General features: G+C 38.1%; 1 protein-coding gene across 1 annotated transcript in view; it reads right to left on the bottom strand.

Annotated features, from left to right (window-relative positions):
- Positions 1 to 20,279, bottom strand: part of Naa15 (N-alpha-acetyltransferase 15, NatA auxiliary subunit) — a 74,791-nt gene that overhangs the window by 6,585 nt on the left and 47,927 nt on the right. The window contains exons 11-17 of the mRNA XM_059252477.1: positions 18,188 to 18,357; positions 16,662 to 16,814; positions 15,011 to 15,139; positions 12,992 to 13,205; positions 8,510 to 8,703; positions 5,835 to 5,943; positions 3,672 to 3,770 (exon numbers count right to left, since the gene is read on the bottom strand). Of these exons, the coding sequence (XP_059108460.1) occupies positions 3,672 to 3,770; positions 5,835 to 5,943; positions 8,510 to 8,703; positions 12,992 to 13,205; positions 15,011 to 15,139; positions 16,662 to 16,814; positions 18,188 to 18,357 (1,068 nt within the window). The remainder of the gene's footprint in view (positions 1 to 3,671; positions 3,771 to 5,834; positions 5,944 to 8,509; positions 8,704 to 12,991; positions 13,206 to 15,010; positions 15,140 to 16,661; positions 16,815 to 18,187; positions 18,358 to 20,279) is intronic.

The following is a 20,279-nucleotide window of genomic DNA, read 5'->3' as shown; positions in this document are numbered from 1 at the left end:
AAGGAGCCTTTACTAGTTAAAGCAAAAATGAAATAGGACTAACTTCATCAACTTTAATCTTCAGGAACTGTGGATGGAGCTATTCACTTTAAAATAAACTTGAAAGTGGGTAAGAAGTAACCTAGAAGACTCCTTAAGGAAAAGCTACTGTGTGTCAAAGTTCTAATTATGTAATTGATACTCAATAAATTATACTTATTATTTTACTATACTTTTGAAAACAATAAATAGATTTTCCTCAGTTAAAAACTCTGCAGTGGTGGCGCACACCTTTAATCCCAGCACTTGGGAAGAAGCGCCAAGCAGATCTCTGTGAGTTTGAGGCCACCCTGGTCTACAGAGCGAGATCCAGGACAGGCACCAAAACTACAGAGAAACTCTGCCTCAAAAAAGAGAAAAAAAACACAAAAAAAACCCTGTTGATCAATTCAAATTTTTATTGCAGCTAAACATATATGTAACATACATATATCCCATATCCTCAATGTGTGCAATATATATACTGACATTTTCTATATATTTATTTCTATTTGCTTTTCAAATGATAGTAATGCATTCCATTAATGAATTATTATCCTGAGTTTGAAAGAAATGAACACTAAGAAGTTAAGAGCACCGGTTGTTCTTCCAGAGGTCCTGAGTTCAATTCCCACCAACCACATGGTGGCTCACAACCATCTAGAATGAGATCTGGTGCCCTCTTCTGGCATGCAGGCATACATGGGGGAAGAACACTGTATACATAATAAATAAATCTTAAAAAAAGAAAGAAACAGCCTAAACATAATCATAAATCAAGTAATTCACTGATATGCTATTGGTTAGTTAAACAGCATTTATTTTATGAAGCTAAGTGGCTCAATTAAGTTACTAAAAACTTTACCCTTCATTATAGTTGTACTTTTAACACTTTACCATTTATCAAGGCTTATTTTTCAGGAAGGAAGAGCAGAAAAGGAATAAAAGCTATTAAAATAGACTTAGCTAATTTCGATGAATACTATCTTCTGTAAGATAAAAAGTAATTTCTAGCTGGGTGATGGTGTTGAAGGCCTTTAATCCCAGCACTTAGCAGGCAGAGACAGGCAGATTTCTCTGATTTAGAAGCCAGCCTAGTCTACAAATCAAGTTCCAAGACATCCAGGGCTGTTACACAGAGAGACCTTGTCCTTTATATACAAACAGAAAGCAACTGTACAGCTTGCATTACTTTTGGAAGGAGGGATAACTGTTTCATTATTGTTTTTAACTTATTTTCCCTCGGGGGGAGAAAAACTGGAAGAAAATAAAACACACCATAAAATTTTAAATGTATTATCTATACACGTAAAAATTACCCTATCTTCAGGCATGAAAGATGACCTGGAGGGTAAAGGTGCTTGCTGCAAAGTTAACAACTTAATGATTCTCAGAGCATACACAGCTCTCACAATTGTCCCCTGACCTTTGCATATACACTATGGTGCTGGCACACATGCACATAAATTTTTAAAAGAAAACCCCTAACCCGACTAACAGCCATTTGCAAAAACTATCCTCATTTAATAATTTCTCTCTCTCTCACACACACACACACACACACACACACACACCCAAACCAACCAACCAACCAACCAACCTTGAGGCCTATTCAGTTTTAAAATTAGTAAGCTAGGCGTGGTGGTGGCTAGGAGGCGGAGGCAGGCAAAGCTTTGTGAGTTCAAGGCCAGCATAGGAAATTCCAGATGAGCCAGAACTACCTAGTAAGACCCTGTCTCACAAAAAAAGCAAGGGAAATGAAAAAAATAGAAAAAATGACTCCGTACACTGTAGCTGTGTTCTCCATGAAGGGACAATTATCTGTTCCCTCACGCACCAAACTATGAATAAGCCAAAGGACACAAACTAAAGGCACCAGCAGCAACAAAACCCCAGCTACTGAGCAAACTTAAACTGTTATTTGGGAGCCAGAGAGATGGTTCCACGGTAAAGCACTCTTACTGTCTTGCAGAGAATATGGGTTCTGTTCCTGGCATCCTCTTCTGGCTTCTATGGGTACCAGGCATGCACAAAATGCATATACATACTTACGCATACACATCAAATATAAATAAATGAGTACACAAACAAACAAACAAATAAATAAATACAAGTGGCACATGTCTTTAATCCTAGGTAGGAAGATCTCTGTGTGTGTTTTAGGCCAGCCTGGTCTACACAATGAGTTCTAGGACAGCAAGGACTATTAATTAATAAAACAAATATTTAAAGCAACAATAACAAAAAATTCTATGAATTCTATGTAATGAAATTTTACCTATATCTTAGGTGAAAGCTCAATCATTAGGCTTACTACACAACAGTTTATTGCTAATGATTAGTGGACAGAATATATATATAAAACTGTGATTACCTTCCATGGTAGGGTAGTAAATCTCATAAATCAAGGAAAAGTAATCACCAGTAAGATGCCAGGTAAAAACAAAAACAAACAAACAAACAACCACTTTCGAATGAACTTTGATTTGGTTCCTCTAACATCCTAAAACTGAAATTATACTTGGTTTTTGCCATTAGCTTCTCAGTAGATAGTAGAATTTAGTATCGCAGCCTCAGGATTGTTGGCAATGTTAATAAGGGTAGAGAATATTCATATTTTACATGGCATTAGTGAGTACTCACTTTAAGGTTGTAGTATAAAATATTAAATGATTATTGTTAAAAAGAGCAAAATAAGGCAGTGGTAGTGCATACCTTTAATCCCAGCATTCGGGAGGCAGAGCCAGGCAATCTCTGTTGAGTTTGAGGCCAGCCTGGTCTACACAGTGAGATCCAGGACAGGCACCAAAACTACACAGAGAAACCTTTTCTTGAAACACACACACACACACACACACACACACACACACACACACACACACACAGATGGCTTAGTAGGTAAAAGCACTTGACAAACCTGTGGACCTGAGCTCAATTCCTGAAATTTGGGTTAAAGAGCCAGATATAGTCAGGCACATCTGGAACCCCAACACTTCTATCCCAGATGGAGGCAAAGGGCTTCAAAAGTATTTTTTTCTATGTATCTAATACACACCAACACTAATGTATTGATCTGATTGTCAAAATAACTGAAAAGCACACGATTTTTTTTTGTTTTTCAGATGACTATTTTAAAGTAATAAAATTACTTATAGATGGGTTGCATCTCAGTAGAAGGGTGCTTTGCCTACCACGCACAAGGTCTAGGTTCAATCCCCACTACAGAAATGGAGAAAGAGAGCCAAAAATCATTCTCAAATACTTGAACCAAATAATTCTATACTAACACTACATAGCATTTAAGGCCTTAAAATAAAGTTCTTTATCACAAAAGAACCCTGTTTTTCTCTCAGCTAACTAAATACGTAATACCTTTAAAATGACTTTGAGGTTATGTTCAGATTCTTTTTACTTTTAATATTTATTATTTGTTTTTACTCATGTATGTGTATACATAGGTGGCACTAAAGGCCAAAAAATGGCACTGGTAGCCCAGAGCTGGAGTTAGAGGTATTTGTTTAATGTGGGTCCTGTAAATCAAACTCAAGTCCTCTGGAGAAGCAGCAAAATCTCTGACCCAGTAAACCATCCCCAGTCCTACACTCATTACCAACTACTAGTCAAATATGTGCAGTACGGGAATAAAAACCTACCAGAATTAAAGAGTCGAATCATGCATTCATGAAGCCAGGGATGACTAGAATCAATAGCAAATGCCCGCTTTACTGATTGTAGCATCAAAAGAAACTTTTCTACAAAAAGAAAAAATAGTATTTTGATAATTTGATAAATAAGTTGTCCTTCCTGGAAGGGCCATGGACCTTAGAAACACAAAAAGTGGATTTAGACTCAATCACATCTTTGAAGCAAACACTTTCCTTCCAATTGGCTACATGTCAGTTATGTTCATGTGTCATTCTTCAAGTGGCTCCACAAAACAGAACTTACACAACATTCTGTGGTATATGAACTAGTATCATGTAAACAGAGCAACATTTCGTTTCTAGCTTCCTTTAATCAAAACAGACAGACATGTTCCATTACTTAGAAAAACTCTTGTATCTCCTCCTCTCCTGTGTTCTGAGACACACCGTTCCTTCCACCTGACCATTCCTCTGTCCATCCCTGACTCCTCTGCCACCTCTGGATGCATCTACCCAGGCAGGCTATGTTTTCTAATTGCTCTACACTATCCCTAGTCCCATCTGCTTACCTTTCCCAAGTCTCAGCGGTGTCTCCACCTGTTAAACAGAAACTTACACTGAGTCTTCTTGATAGTCACCTCTTTGTTGAGACTTTCCTAATTTGGTATCATGCTTCAAATACCAAAGTATAATACCCTAAGTTCTTCTAAAACAATTCCTTTCCCATGGCCTCAAAACTCAGAAAATACTAAAATTCCTGCCATGCTCTTTGTCATTATCTACTAGATAGTACTGCAAGATGCTGAGGCCCCTTTGAGATTAGAACACAGCCAAGAAGCCAAATGAACAGAGCCCTTCATTGCCCCTTTAAACAGGGTAACTTTAGTGTATGTCGGGGTGCCACCTAAAAACATTTTTTGTTTTTTATTTACATTTTAGACATAAGGATCTCACTGTGTTTTGGCTGGCCTTGAACTCAAAAGCCTCCTGCTGAGATTACAGGAGCAGTTGCTATAATGGACTAAGAATTGTATTGACTGACTGACTAATTTTGTGTGTGCTTGTGGAGGTCAGAGAACTGCAGTAGGAGTCAGTTTTCTCGTTCTTCCAAATGGGTTCTGCGGTTGAACTCAATTGTCCAGCTTGGGGGTACCCAAATATACATATATACAAATATATTAACAGCTGGGCATGCTGACACACATTCATGATCCCAGACTCAGGAAGCAAAGGCAGAAGGATCTAGTCTAGCCTGATCTACAAACTGATTTCCAGGCTAGCCAGGGGAACACAGGGACTTTCTCAATAAACAAATAAACGTTCAATTAATACTAAGTTTTGCATCCTAGTCCAAAATAAAAGTTATATTACAGTCTATTTGTATTGTCCACATTGGTCTTGAACTAATGGGCCATAACCCTACTGCCTCAACTTCCCAGTGGCTGGGACTTGTAGTATGAACCTCATCCCAGCTTCATAACTACTTTTTGATCTAACAGCCTTACTTTGATCTGACTAATAATCAGTTTCTTTTCACTTCAATTCATACTATCATAATAAACTTTCCCAATGAACTCAGTTACATAAACTCAACACTATGAAATTGTGTGTGTGTGTGCGTGTGCGTGTGCGTGTGCGTGTGTGTATACACATGAGCATTCTAAATGTGAAAGACAAGGCCATTCTCCTGGCCCCTCCAAAAATTACAGACACCACCACTGTTGACACTTTCTGGTGTTTTAGTGGATGCTCTTTCCTTCAGAATCATGAACTATCTATCCTTTAAGATCCAGCTCAGAGACAAGTTTCTATTGATGACATCAACTCACAATAGCTAAAACTTATTTGCTGCTTAACTGGGTCACCCAGTCTCCTTTGCTTTCCACTTCTATGAAGTGTTCCCATCACAAACTCCTCAGCTCTCTCCTTGAATCACACATGATGATCACTGTCTCTGACTTCATCCTAGCTGTGTGTGCATGTTTGCTGGGCTTTGTGTTCCCTAAGAGGTCAAATACATCACTGCATTTCCCCACAACATTCTGTGCACAGCATGCATTTCTATGAGGAAATTATACTGGCATCTGCCCAAAAAAGCAACAGTGGTAGGTGACACTAACCCTAAGCAATGGAGTGACAGTCTGATCAGGCCACTGTAACCTAATAGCCTACCTTTCCTAAAGTAAATCTCAAAGGCAAAAAGATGAGTTTCTATCTTGTTCTTCACCAAATTCTTCAACGGTGTTAAAAACTTAATAGCTTCTTCCAATGGAGTTTCAACCTACCAAAATAAAAGACATTACACAAAAGGAAGTAAGATTCTTGAGGAATATGAATTTAATTTACACTGCTGTTTTCTTTTGCCAAAAGTAAAAAATAAAAAAAGGCACTTACCAGTTACCCAGAAACATACTGTCAAATTTTAACCTCCCACAATCGACACAAAGGCAATTTTCAACTCTAGAACTCTGATTTTTTTTTTTTAAATCTTACTATTTTTATGAACATCGGTGTTGTTTGCATGTGTGCCTGTACATCCTATGTGTGCAGTGCCCTCAGAAGCCAGAAAAGTGTGGGATATCCTAGGACTGGAGTTCAGACAGCTATAAGCCACTGAATGGGTGATAGCCCTGTAGGAGAGCAGTAAAAATGACTGACTAGGGCTGGAGAGATGGCTCAGTAGTTAAGAGCAATTGCTGTTCTTGCAGAGGACCCAGGTTTGGTTCACAGCACTCACACCAGGGCTTATAACCATGTGTTATAACTCCAGTTCTAGGGGATCCAATACCCTCTTCTTATCTCTGCTGGCACCAGGAACTTCTGTGGTGCACAGACATACACACAAGAAAAATATTCATACGCATAAAATAAATCTTAAAGAAAAGGTTTACTTATATAGAAAGAACACTACAGTTTGATGGTCCTTGGAAAGTATGAAGAGAAACATGAACAGTACACAAAGAATTCATGAATACAAATTACCAACCCATGCTAAACTAGAGAAATAATTTAGACTTTATTTTGGTGCTATGCTGGGAGACAGAAAGATATACTCCTTCCTATACAGTATGTCTTACGAAGATTAGATTTCAAGGCAATTTATAAATTTGAAGATTGTATGCTGGGTATGGTGGCTCATGCCTGTAATTCTAGCACTTGAGTCTTAGGAAGGATTATTAGCACAAGCTTGAAGATGGCCTGTGCTAGAGTGAGCTCCTGCTCAATAGAAATAAACAAACTTGCTGGGCGGTGGTGGCGCACGCCTTTAATCCCAGCACTCGGGAGGCAGAGCCAGGTGGATCTCTGTGAGTTCGAGGCCAGCCTGTGCTACCAAGTGAGTTCCAGGAAAGGCACAAAGCTACACGGAGAAACCCTGTCTCAAAAAACCAAAAAAAAAAAAAAAAAAGAAAAAGAAAGAAATAAACAAACATTTATCAAAACTGATTCAGATTTATCCTTAGCTGACTGAGTACCAAACTTATTAACTAATCCCATGCCATTTTCCATTTCTCTGTGGGAAGAATTACTGATGATTTAAAGGTTTCTGTTCCGTTATACACATGATACCTTGAGTTAATCAACACTAAATTTCTGATATACACACACACACCACTTTAGGCTATTTACCCAGATTTGGCAGCGACTTTTACAATAGCCTTCAAGTTGCAACTAATAATTATGATGGCTTGCTGTAATCTGACCTTGCCACTACCAGGTAAGTGTGAATGCTACCGGAGAAGGGCATCTTTGAGGTACTTAAACTAGGAAGAGAAGAGTCTTATGTTCCTAGCAGGTAATAACACTATGAAGTGAGGAACAATCTATGAGAGGGGTTCCTTTTACTGTGTTTCTCTCAAACAACGCACTCAGAAACACTCAGTTCTGAAACTCTACAACCCTAACTACTAACAATCATTAGACCATATTGTAGTATCTGGCACAAAAACAACACTGCAGCCCAGACTCAGGAAAACCTTCTAAAGGAGGCCTGGCACAGCAGTTCTGCTTTGCAGGGAGCTCAGAAAACGCTGTTCTGTCCCAGTAGTTACATACTGTAAAAACATGCAAATATTCCCATGGAAGAGTCAAACCACATTGTTCTTTCTTATACCACTTTTGCTACATCTAAGAGAAGGTACTGACCACTTGTCCTGTGTAAATTCTAAATGTAGGGACTGGAGAGATGGCTCAGAGGTTAGGAGCACTAGCTGCTCTTCGGAGGACCTGGGTTCAGTTCCCAGCAACCACATGGTGGCTCACAATCATCTAGAATGAGATCTGGTGTCCTCTTCTGGCCTACAGGCATACATGCAGGAGGAACACTGTATACATAGTAAATAAATAGACAAATAAATCATTAAAAATGATTCTAAATGTATTCTCCAACTGTTCCTTTCATATCCTAATTATCTTACATAAGGCAGTGAAAAAATGATTTCAGATTTCAAGTGACTAGTGATGTTAAAACGTGCTTATTCTATTCATTTAACACAATGAGTTATACAATTACTAACCCCATGGAATATTATTCCTGTGGTCAAAAGAAAAGTAGGTTACTAATCAAAATAACTCATGTGATAGTAAGTATCTAGGTTTGGGCTAGTCTGGTTTTTAAAAATAAAGACTGAAAAACCATGTTTTCAGACAGGGTCTTGGTTAGGTAGCCTAGCTGAGCCTGACTCCAAGTTGTCCTCTAACCTCTACAAGCACAGTCAGTCACATATACACACACATACACGTCTGCACAAAGCACACAAGCAAATAAGCACATAATGAGAACTAAATTTTCAATGTCAAAAGCCTGCTGTGGCACTCACTCACTTGTGCTAAGCACGACTATGAAATACCTTGGCCAATTTCTCTGGGATAAGTTCTTCTTTGGGGCCTCCAATTTCCTCATCGTCATCATCTTTTTTCTTTTTCTGATTTCTCTGCTGCTTTTCTTTTTCTGCATTTTTTTTCTCTTCTTCTATCTGGGCTTTCTTTTGAGCTCTTCTTTGTTTATTACGTAGTTTCTTTAACTCTTTGTCAGACATATTTGCTGTGTTAATAGAATCATAAACACGTTAACTAACTAAGTCATTGTAACTACCCTAGAAATGTTCACAATTTAATTTTATGGGTATCGGTGTGGTGGTTCGAGTAAGAACGGCCCCCACAGGCACATATATTTGAATGCTTCGTCATCAGAGTGGAACATCTGAGAAGGATTAGGAGGTGTGGCCTTACTGAAGGAAATGCATCACTAGCGGGCTTTGAGGTTTCAAAAGCCCATGCCAGTACTAACACACACACCCCACCCCCACTGCTGACTAAGTATCAGGATACAGCTCTCAACTATTTCATGACTATGCCTACCACCATACTCCCCACCATGATGATAACAGAGTAAAATTGGAAGCAAGCTCTCTTAAATGTTTCTTTTAAAATAGATATCTTGGTCATGGGTCTCTTCACAGCAATAAAACAATGACTAAGACAGGATGTATTGTCTGTATTTATGTTATGTGCACTATGTGTATAACCAATGCCCTCAGAGGTCAGAAGAGAGCATTGTAGCCCCTAAAACAGGAGTGGGCATAGGAACCAATCTCTCATCTTATGCAGGAGTAGCAAGCACTCTTAACTGCTGAGCTATCTCACCAGGGTCTAGTTTTTACCCCTAAAGGTTTTAGTTATGTAACTATTTATTTATTTAAAATGTATGTATGTGGAGGGGGTGGGGTGCATGTCAATGCAATACCTACAAAGGCCAAAAGACAATGTCAGACACCCTGGAGCCAGAGACACAGGCAATTTTGAGCCACCCAACATGGGCGCTGGCAAGCCAACTTGGGTCCTCTCTAAGAGCAGCACATGAGCTTAACTGTCCCTGCTCTTAATTATTTTATTTATTCTAAATCAACTTTATTTTGTGTATAGTAACATTGTTTACATATTAAATAACACTATAATAGAATGATCTGACACATTTTTGGTTTTTTCTTTTGTTGTTGTTGTTTCTTTTTGAGCAGAGAGTGGTGGCACATGCCTGTAATCCTAGCACTTGGAAGACAGAAGCAGCAGGAATCTCTGTAAATTCAAGACTAACCTGGTCTATACAGTGAGCCAGGATAGCAAGGGCTATATAGTGAGACTCATATAAAGAAAAAAAAAAGACATAAAGAAAAAGAAAAGAATAAGAAGGGGTAGAGAGAAAGAGAAATAAAGGGCCTCGAGGAAAAGCAGGCTTAAGTGAACATGGTGGGAAGCTTATCAACAGTGCTACAAAACACAATAAATCAACTAAGTGACCTAGCTAAAGTGACTTCTAATCCAAACAGAGTATAACACCTGCTTCTTCTTGCTGTCCTAGAGAATGAGAAAAAGAATCTAAAGTACCAGGAAGCCAAAACAAAAGCAAAAGGTTAGACATTAAAATCCAGGACTCAGAGAGTACCTAAGAGGAACATTCACCCTGAAGAATACAACAAAAAAGACGGTAAAGGTATGTGTGGACTCTAACAACAAAATTTACACAAACAGCCACCATGTTCTTAATAGAACTGTAAAGGCAGAATCACATTGAATTAGAACTCAAAAGAAACCCTGTCAAATAAAGAGACCTTTAGACTTTCATATTTTTTGTTTATTTTTGTGTTTGTGATTTCAAGACAGGGTTTCTCTGTGTAGCTCTGGCTGTCCTGAAATTTGCTCTGTAGACCAGGCTGGCCTAGAACTCAAGAGATTCGCCTGCCTCTCTCTATCTCCCAAGTGCTGAGATTAAAGGCATGTGCCACCACTGCCCAGCTAGACTCTCATATTTTTACTAGCAGGAGAAAGATGGTGAAACCATTTAGTTGCAAATAAATGCTGTCTGTTTATATGGGTTTTTGTTTTTTTTCCTTCTCTCTAAACAATCTTCCTTTGCAGCCTAAAACAGATTTTTTTTAGTGAGTTCCAGAATAGCCTGGGCTACTGAGTGAGATCTATCTCAAAAAAGCCAAAAATAATAAAAATTATGTTGATACATGTAGACTTTTTCCTCTGTCTGCAGTCCCTAAATAAAAAAACCATTCATAGTACATCCGAAATGAATCATCACACAAGGTACTATAGGTAATCCAAAGATAATTTAAACCAAGTGAATGGGTGGTTTTATGCAAATACTATGTCATTTAATGTAAGGTATTTAAAATACTAAGGACACAGTAGTTAAAGAGGGCCTTGAAACAATCCTGACAATATGGATAGACATTAGAAAACTAAGGATCTGGAGATTTTGGGGAGGCAGGGGAGTTAAAGAGACAATGAAAGAAAAGCAAGGATTTAGGCCTACTTCCGGCTGACTCCAGACTCTTAAGATTTTCAATGATGCTGTACATACAAGCTATAGATAATACTATACTAACATCAGCACATTTTTCAGGCAGTAGGCAACATACCAAGTATTTTCAATTTTGTAAGTAAAGCTCTCATAACTAACCAGCTGAAACATGAAAGCAGCACAGATGACATTAAAAAGGATAGGTTTCATTATGCTCTAATAACATTTTATCAAAGCCAGGTCACAATGTAGATCTGACAGATGGGACTATATTTTTATAGTGCCTTACACATGCTAGAAAAGAAATCTATCAACTGAGCTACGACCCAACTTTTGGCTCTTCTGGCACAGGGTCTATGTGTGGTGGTTTGAATAAAAATGGCCCCAACAGGCCCATGGGGAGTGGCACTACTAGAAGGTGTGGCCTTATTGGAAGAAGCCTGTCACTGGGGGTGGGCTTTGAGGTCTCAGAAACTCAAGGTAGGTCTAGTGGCTCACTCTCTTCCTGCTGCCTGGGGAACTAGATAGAGAGAGAACTCTCAGCTCTTCTCCAGCACTATGTCTGCCTGCATGCCACCATGCTTCCTGCCATGACGATAATGGACTAAACCTCTGAACAACCACAATTGAATGTTTTCCTTGTAAGAGTTACCTTGGTCATGGTGTCTCTTCACAGCAAAGGAAACCCTAACTAATACACTATGTAATCTAAGCTATCATTGAGCATGCTATAAACTAGCCTTGAAGTCCAAATTCTCTTTTCTGTCTCCACGCCTGGTTGTGGCCATATGTACCTGCCATTATCTTAGAAGGACTCATGTTAGTTCACTACAGTAAAATTGTCATAAGTTAAAAATATTTATACATATAATAAATACATATCATATACGAAAGAGTACTTTTACTTTGAGATGGGATGACTTCTCCCTAGAAACCTTGATACCTTACTAAAAAATAGTTAAACAAAAATGAGTGAAAGGATGAGTCACAACAATTTTTCTAGGCTTCTTTTTTTTTAAACCTTATTTTTTTCACCAGGTGGTGGTAGCACACACCTTTAATTCCAGCAATCAAGAGGCAGCAGCAAGCAGATCTCTGAGTTCAAGGCTAGCCTGGTCTACAGAGTGAGTTCCAGGACAGCTGGGATTGTTTTACACAGAAAAACTCTGTCTCGAAAAAACAAAACAAAAAATCTTATTTTTTCAAGACAGGTTCTCATTCTATAGCCCAGACTGACCTTGAACTCCCCATGACTTTCCTGAATCCTTAGATTGCAGGTATGAGCCATCTTTCCTGAGAATTTTTTCTAGTTTAATTCTAAGCTGGACTTTAATGTTCAAGCAAAATGTATCTTTTACTGGGTTAATTACAAACTGCTACTCAAAAAGGAATGACTAGATCAAGTGAGGTGGCTCAGGGGATAAGAGAACTTGTTCCAAGTCTTACAACTCACATGGTGGAAAGAGAGAACCAACGCACACACAAATACATGGACCAAATCAATATAACTGGATTGTTTATTTTTTTGAAGGAGTACCAAGTTATACTAAAGAGTCAACACTAATATAGAGTTTCCACTCTAATTATATGGCCAGCAATTATAATATTATAGTTATCTGAGTAAATCTGATATTAAATGTGAAAACTTAGGCAATTCAAGCTCGTTAGATAAAAACATCTAATCATAAATTAAACCCCTGGCTAAAGAAGCTCAGTAATAGATGCCTGATAGGAAAAGGCACTAGATTAGATCCTTAGTTGTCCCTCAAATACCAAAACAAAACTCTAAAATCAAAATCAAACACCAAATTAAGTCTATGTCTAACTTATTTTGGAAGCATAAAAGAGGTATTTTCCTTCTAGTGCTTAGACAGATTAACAAAATACCCATCATTTTCTAGTCTTGGACAACAACCTCCCACCAAGATACTCAATAATATCTCTGGGGGTGGGAGAAACTACATTATTCATGAACGTAAGTACCCATAAAGAGTAAATACTGATAAATCTTTGAATGTTATACCTGTATCAGCTTCGTGTTCTTTATTCTCATCTGTAAGAGGGTTGTCATGAAGCTTCAAATAGATCTCAATAGCAATTCTTGCTGCTTTGAAGTAAAATGGATGCTGCCGAAGTACATCTTCTAGTTTTAATAAGTCCACATATGATCTAAGGGTAATCTTCCTCATACAGTATGTATGAAAATCAAACTGGTCATCGGTGATTTCTATAAAATGCTAACAAAATTATCTTTTTATTATCATACTGGAGTATAGCATCGTCTAAGAAAACAGTAAAAGCAAAACCTTGGAATTACTTGCTTCATTAGAATTAAAAATAAAAAATGTAAGATTACAATAATTTAATATAAAATAAAAAATACAGTTGGCAGAGGTTGGAGAAATGACTCAGTGGTTAAGAGTACTGGCTGCTTTTGCAGAGGACCCAGGTTCAATTCCCAACACCCACATGGCGGCTCACAACTGTCTGTAAACCCAATTCCAGAGGATCCAACACCCTCACACAGACATACACACAGGCCAAACACCAACGAATATAAAATAAAAAATAATAAACAATTCATTAAAAAAATATAGTTGGGCCGGGCGGTGGTGGCGCACGCCTTTAATCCCAGCACTCGGGAGGCAGAGCCAGGCGGATCTCTGTGAGTTCGAGGCCAGCCTGGGCTACCAAGTGAGTTCCAGGAGAGGCGCAAAGCTACACAGAGAAACCCTGTCTCGAAAAACCAAAAAAAAAAAAAAAAAATAGTTGGCTACCACTTAGCAAAGAACATACAAGAGGAACTGAATAATTTAAATGAAAGGGGGTAACTCTTCAACTATATTCATACTTTTTTCCTCCTTAATCATATACTTAAGTAAAACTATTCTGACAAACTACCCACTAATTGGTATATATAATGAGATTATATAGTTGGCACATATACTATAGAGATTTTATTTAGAAAACTTATGGTAGGGATTACAGCACATAGTATTTTGTAATTTTTTTTCAGTCTCTAAATCTGAACTCTATGTAGCATGCTGTTTCTATGTAAATAAAAAATCAAGTAGCCAATAAGTCAAGAAATCAGCACCTCAGAGTTCAACCAAGCACTGATAATCTACACTTGATATTACAAATGTCAACTTAAGAATAGAACCTGTTGCCGGGCGGTGGTGGCGCACGCCTTTAATCCCAGCACTCGGGAGGCAGAGGCAGGCAGATCTCTGTGAGTTCAAGGCCAGCCTGGGCTACAGAGTGAGTTCCAGGAAAGGTGCAAAACTACACAGAGAAACCTTGTCCTGGGGAAAAAAAAATAGAACCTGTTTATCTACAAAAACCACACACACACACACACACACACACACACACACACACACACACACACCCAACACTAGTCATGGAAATGAATCTACGGTGAAGACTAACAACAAAATGACTTTTACTTGGGAGGAGGTGGTGTAGAGTTCAGACAGGGTCTTATGTAGCCCAGGCTGACCTCAAACACACGGTAGTAGTAGGCCTTGAACTCCAGATCTTCCTGCCTCTACCTCCCAAGTGCTGGGATTACAAGTACACATTACCACACCTGGGTTGAAAAACAATGACTTTATAATAAAATTATTAATTGTACTCTCCACAGAAACACAAGAAAAAAGCTTCGAAGCTCAAATCTTTATCAAGGGTGGACAGCATGAATTAAACCACAACAAACAGGACTCGGCAATCAATGAGCTTTTATGTATTAGGGAATAAGCAGCAGCAATCCAAAAGTTCAAACTGCACTAAAAACATCATCAGGACACAAAAGTTTCCTCAAGTCTTTGAAAATGGTTCTTAAATAAAAGATAATACAGAGGATGGCTAGAAATACAGTGCATAATACTTTCATTTTTAGAATCTGAAATATGGTATTTCTCATTCTAAAATCACATGCTGTGAATTATAAATGCGCATGTGTGTGGGGGATCATGGATTTCCTAACGGCTTCCAGATCTAACCAAACAACACAAGAAGTTCACATATGTAAGATACTTACTCTCTCAATTTCGTGACACTTTTTAAGTGCTTCACCGAATCTGTTCATGGCTCTGTATGCCTGGGCACACTCTGTCTGGAACCACATGCATTGCATTTCATTCAGGTTCTCCACTGCCGATGTTCCTTCCTAATGAAAACCACACAGTGACTCCAGACGATCCCCACCAAAGACAGCACAGTATTGTAAGATTTTTTAAAAAGGAGTACTAGTCAATTCATCATGTTTCTGAAATAATTTTCCAAGACAGGGTTTCTCTGTGTAGTCCTGGCTTTGCTGAAATTTGCTTTGTAGACCAGGCTGGCCTCAAATTCAGAGATCTGCCTGCCTCTGCCTCCTGAGTGCCAGTATTAAAGGCATGGGCCACTACTGCCTGGCTTAAGTTCTCTTTGTAAGCACTAGAGATAATAATTTTGCAAATGACTCCAAAAAAGGTATACAATAACTGGCTGGCAGGGACTAACATAATAAATAATAGCATATGGCAGATAGGTAATAAATACTAGTCCCCTTAACCCCTAAAACGTTCTTCTCAACATTAATCATTACAAGCCAGTTGTTTGGATTTGTTTGTTTTAGTTTTTTGAGACAGGGCTTCTCTATGTAACCCTGGCTGTCCTAGAACTCCCTCTGTAGACCAGACTGGCCTTCAACACAGAGATCTGCCTGCCTCTGTCTCCTAAGATTGCTAGGATTACAGGTATGCAGCACCACACCTGGCTTTTCTTTTCTTTTGGCATCTTGAGAAAGGCTTCCCCTGCATAACCCTGGCTGTCTTGGAACTCACTCTGTAGACCATGCTGGCCTCAAACTCAGAGATCTGCATGCCTCTGCCTCTGGAGTGCTGAGCCTAAAGGCGTGTGCCACCAGTCAACTACAAACCAGCTTTAAAAATCATTGTCCAGGATGGGCAGTGGTGGTATTTATTTATTATGTATAGAGTGTTCTGTTTGCGTGTATCCCTGCAGGCCAGAACAGGGTGCCAGATCTCATTACAGATGGTTGTGAGCCACCATGAGGTTGCTGGGATTGAACTCAGGACCTCTGGAAGAGCAGTCAGTGCTCTTAACCACTGAGCCACCTCTCCAGCCCCAGGTGGTGCACACCTTTATTCCCAGCACTTGGGAGGCAAAGGCAGGTGAATCTCAGCGAATTTGAGACCAGTCTGGTTTGCAAATCAAGTTCCAGAACAGCCAGGACTGTTACACAGAAACCCTGTCTCAAAAGACAAACAAACAAACAAACAAAAAATCATTGTCCAACATTATAAAAAGAAAATATTTCATCAAATGTTGACTATTCTTTCTCTAATACAGTAATTTAATAGCTGGACAACTTCGATACTGACAATAAACTTTAGGGGCTGGAAAAATGTCTCAGTGTTTAAGAGACCTGAGTGCTCTTCCAGAAGACTCAGGTTTAATTCTCACCACTGATATGGCTGCTCACGACTGTCTCTAATTCTAGTTCAAGGAAATGCAATACCCACTTCTGGCCTTGGTAGGCAGGCACCAGGCATGCACAGGGTTCACAGACACATATGCAGGTAAAACATCTATACACTTAAAAGAACTAACTTTGAAAGAGAGACAGGTTTGAGTACAAAGTCAATTATGTCCTGTTTACACTCCAGAACATTAGCCATACAAACCCTTGTAAACTTGGAGCACATTTCTTCAGCCTCTTTAATCAGATTGGCTTTTAACATGTATTTTGCACACTTGGAATTAATAAATCTGTCTGCTGTGTCCAGGGCCTGGGCTTCATCCATCCACCTGGCAGCTTCTTTAATATTCCCAGCATGCTTGAAGGTACAAAAACAAAATTAACCAGTAAATATGATAATTTTCCTGTGTTAAGTCATTTTTGACCCATAAATAACTAAAATAAACAAATGAAAGAAAAGGTATTCTTCTGACTCCAGACCTGGGTTTGGGTCCCAGCATCCATGTAAAAAGCCAGTTGTGGTAGCCTGAGTCTCTAATCCTACTACTGGGAGAGGCCAAGACAGGAACATTCCTGGAACTCACCAGCCAGTTAGCCTTGCAAAACTGGCAAGCCACAGGTCAGAAAGCTATTAATGGACACTCCTCCACTATCCTAACTGTAATTCATTTATCTAATACATCTGGTAAAGCCACAAAACTGAGTAAAACTTGGCATTAAAACATTTGGGTAGCAAACAAGATGGCTCATTTAGCAGGTAAAGAGAAACTGCCGCCAAGCCTGATGACCTGTTCAAACCTTTCTACCCACATGGTAGAAAGAGAATACTCTCATAAGTTGTCTTCTGACTTACATGTACATGCTATAGTATAGAACACATATGCCGCCTCCATCAAAATAAATAAATGTTATGTTAGAAAATTTTTTACAAGTTCTGGGACACAGAATGGTGGTACACACTGGTAATTCCAGCACTAGGAGGCTGAGGCAGGAAAAGTTCCACTTTTGAAGCCAGCCTAGACTACAGACCATGCCTCATATAAAATAAAGATAGTAATAAATAAACAAAACCTGCAGATGGGTGCAACTCAGTGTTAATGTCTATATAGTATGTATGAAGCTCTGGATTCAATACCCAGTATAGTTAAAAAAAGGGGGGGTGCTTTGAAATACTATTTAATTCCATTATTTTCTTACTAAATATATTATTAGTTTACAATAACTCCTTTAAAAGGTCTGATTACTGGATATACTGGCAAATAAGACAGAACAGGCAACTTTAAGACATCAGAACACAAAACAGAAGATTCTAATGCATTCATGCTCAGGAATTGAGTCAAAAGATGGTACCACGTACATTCAAAATAAATTTCCACTTCACTTCATTATCAGATGCTTACACGTGACCATATTCAAGTATTAACAGAAACACGCTTTATAGTAAATAACTATAAACAGAATTATACATACAGTGATAATGGGAGCACAAGTGCATTCGCATAAACACACACACACACACACACACACACACACACACACACACACACACTTATGTATTGTTTGTATAGTTATTGATTAATGACCAAATAAACATGACCATGACAGCTCCAAGAATAAATCAAACTGGTATTTCTCATAGAGTGTTATTTTACTTACTCTACCTAGAAGCTATAAAATAACAAAAATTATGACTAATATCATTATAAGAAAAAAGGGGGTAAAGGTTTTTACCTTATAGATTTTAGCTTTTACAAGAAAGAGTTCTATCAACGTTGGTGTACTTTCAATAGCAGTATTTATGTATTCCAGAGCAATAGATGGCTGACCAATTTTATCATAATGTTGCGCCAAATAGTACTGGACCCAAAGTAATGTGGTTGGTGGTTCCTCCTTTCCATCATCTTGAAAGGGAAGAATGAAGAAATCAAGATTAGATATTACAAATATTAAGAGAATATCCACTCCCCCATATTGGTCCCTCTATTTATAAGATAAATAGCTTTAATGTAGTTTATGCATGTATCTAGATATAACCTACAGCTAAGCACATTAAAACCTACCAAAGCATGTTTTCTATTCTGTATCTTAAGCACACTTTAGCATAATACCTTGCATATATTAAGATTTTAAAAAGAAAAGCGTGACCACCTAATTAAGTTTTTAAGTAATATACTAACCCACATATATATTTATGATGTGGACATTTTATTTTTGGTGACATTTTTAGGTCTTAATATTATGTTGAATATGTAAAGATCAATTATATAGACTGAATAAAAGCTAATATCCAAAGAAAGTAAGACAAACAAAAAGTATTTCTTCTATTTAACTCAAGATGTAATTTTTTCAAGATGTAATTTTAATATAAGAATATGTGAACGTTAAACACACAATTCACACAAAATTCTGTCCTTAAATATAAATTTCTATGACCTCATTTTTCCCTAATAAAAACAGGGTGGCTCAGTGGACGAATAACAGGAGTGGAACTCACCAACTCCCCAATGTGCTAGATCTGCAACAAAAGTGCTGCATATTCGTGGGCATGTCATTGAGCCTCTTCCACATTTGTAAACTATGTAGAAAAATACTGATCATCAAAGGAATATCATGACAATTAACCAATGAAACCATGGTATGCCTTTTTAAAAGTACTGTAAAATTACTCGGAGACCTAGAAACAATGGCCAGCTTACTAGCAATGTGAACCCCAGGTCCCACGGTGGGCTATTCCACTATTGAAGCCAGAACTCTGTGGGAAAAATGATTCCAGATCTTCAGTGGTAGTGCACAAGATAAGTGCTCAAGATCTTGTCAGCGAGTAAGTTATCACCTACCACCACAGCACTTGAAAGATGGAGCCACGTAAAATTAAATAAATAAGTATCAGGCATGCTTAAATATAAATTATTCTCTTTTAAAACATTTATTATATTTATTTGTTGTAAGTGTATGTGTCTGGGTGTATGCCTGCCACAGTGCACATGCAGAGGTCAGAGGACAACTTATTCAAGCAAGTTCAGTTCTCTACCATGTGGGATCTGGGGACTAAACGCAAGAGTCAACAGGCCCTGAATTCATCTAACTAAAACTACTTGCCAAGTTTAAGGATGCAATGAACCAGTCCAATATTTTGAAAACTGGTAAAGAACCAAAGTATAGCATAGGGAAAAAAAAATTGTGTTTTTCTCCATACAAACAGAAACTTTTGGAAATCAAGTAGTAAGTGAAATAAAATCTAGCTTTTAAAATAACAGTATCTGTCTACTAATAGAAAAAAATCATTTTGGCTCACTCAGTTTATGTTTTAAAAAGAAAAAGAAAAAAGAAAGCCATATAATCAATCTTCAAAGGATTAGCTAGAACCTGTGCATTAGAAGGTTCTGCAGCAACAGACAAGTTTCTCTACATGCCCTGTTCAGCAGAACAGACATTAGCTATATACATGTAGCTACCGACCAGCATTTGAACTGTACTGTAACTAAAGAATTAGACCAGTAGTTCTCAAGCTGTGGGTCACAACTCCTTTGCAGGTCAAATGACCCTTTCACAAGGGTTGCCTAAGACCATTAAGAAACAGATATTTATATTACTATTCATAACAGTAGCAAAATTATAGTTATGAAGTAGCAACGAAATAATTTCATGGACTGATTGGGGCCACCACAACATGAGGTGCAAACTACTGACATACTTTTTCTATGTAGCTAATGGTAAGCATCTAACTACCAATTTAAAAAAAATTCTAAGGGCAGAAAAATAGTATACATAACAATATATTCATCAGAGTCTAGACTAAGAAAATTCATTCGCCAATAAATAA

The sequence above is a fragment of the Peromyscus eremicus genome, unplaced genomic scaffold (genome assembly GCF_949786415.1).
Source record: "Peromyscus eremicus unplaced genomic scaffold, PerEre_H2_v1 PerEre#2#unplaced_62, whole genome shotgun sequence".
Taxonomy (NCBI): Eukaryota; Metazoa; Chordata; class Mammalia; order Rodentia; family Cricetidae; genus Peromyscus; species Peromyscus eremicus.
Note: the sequence above shows the minus strand (reverse complement) of the source record. Positions and strands in the feature narration are given on the sequence as shown.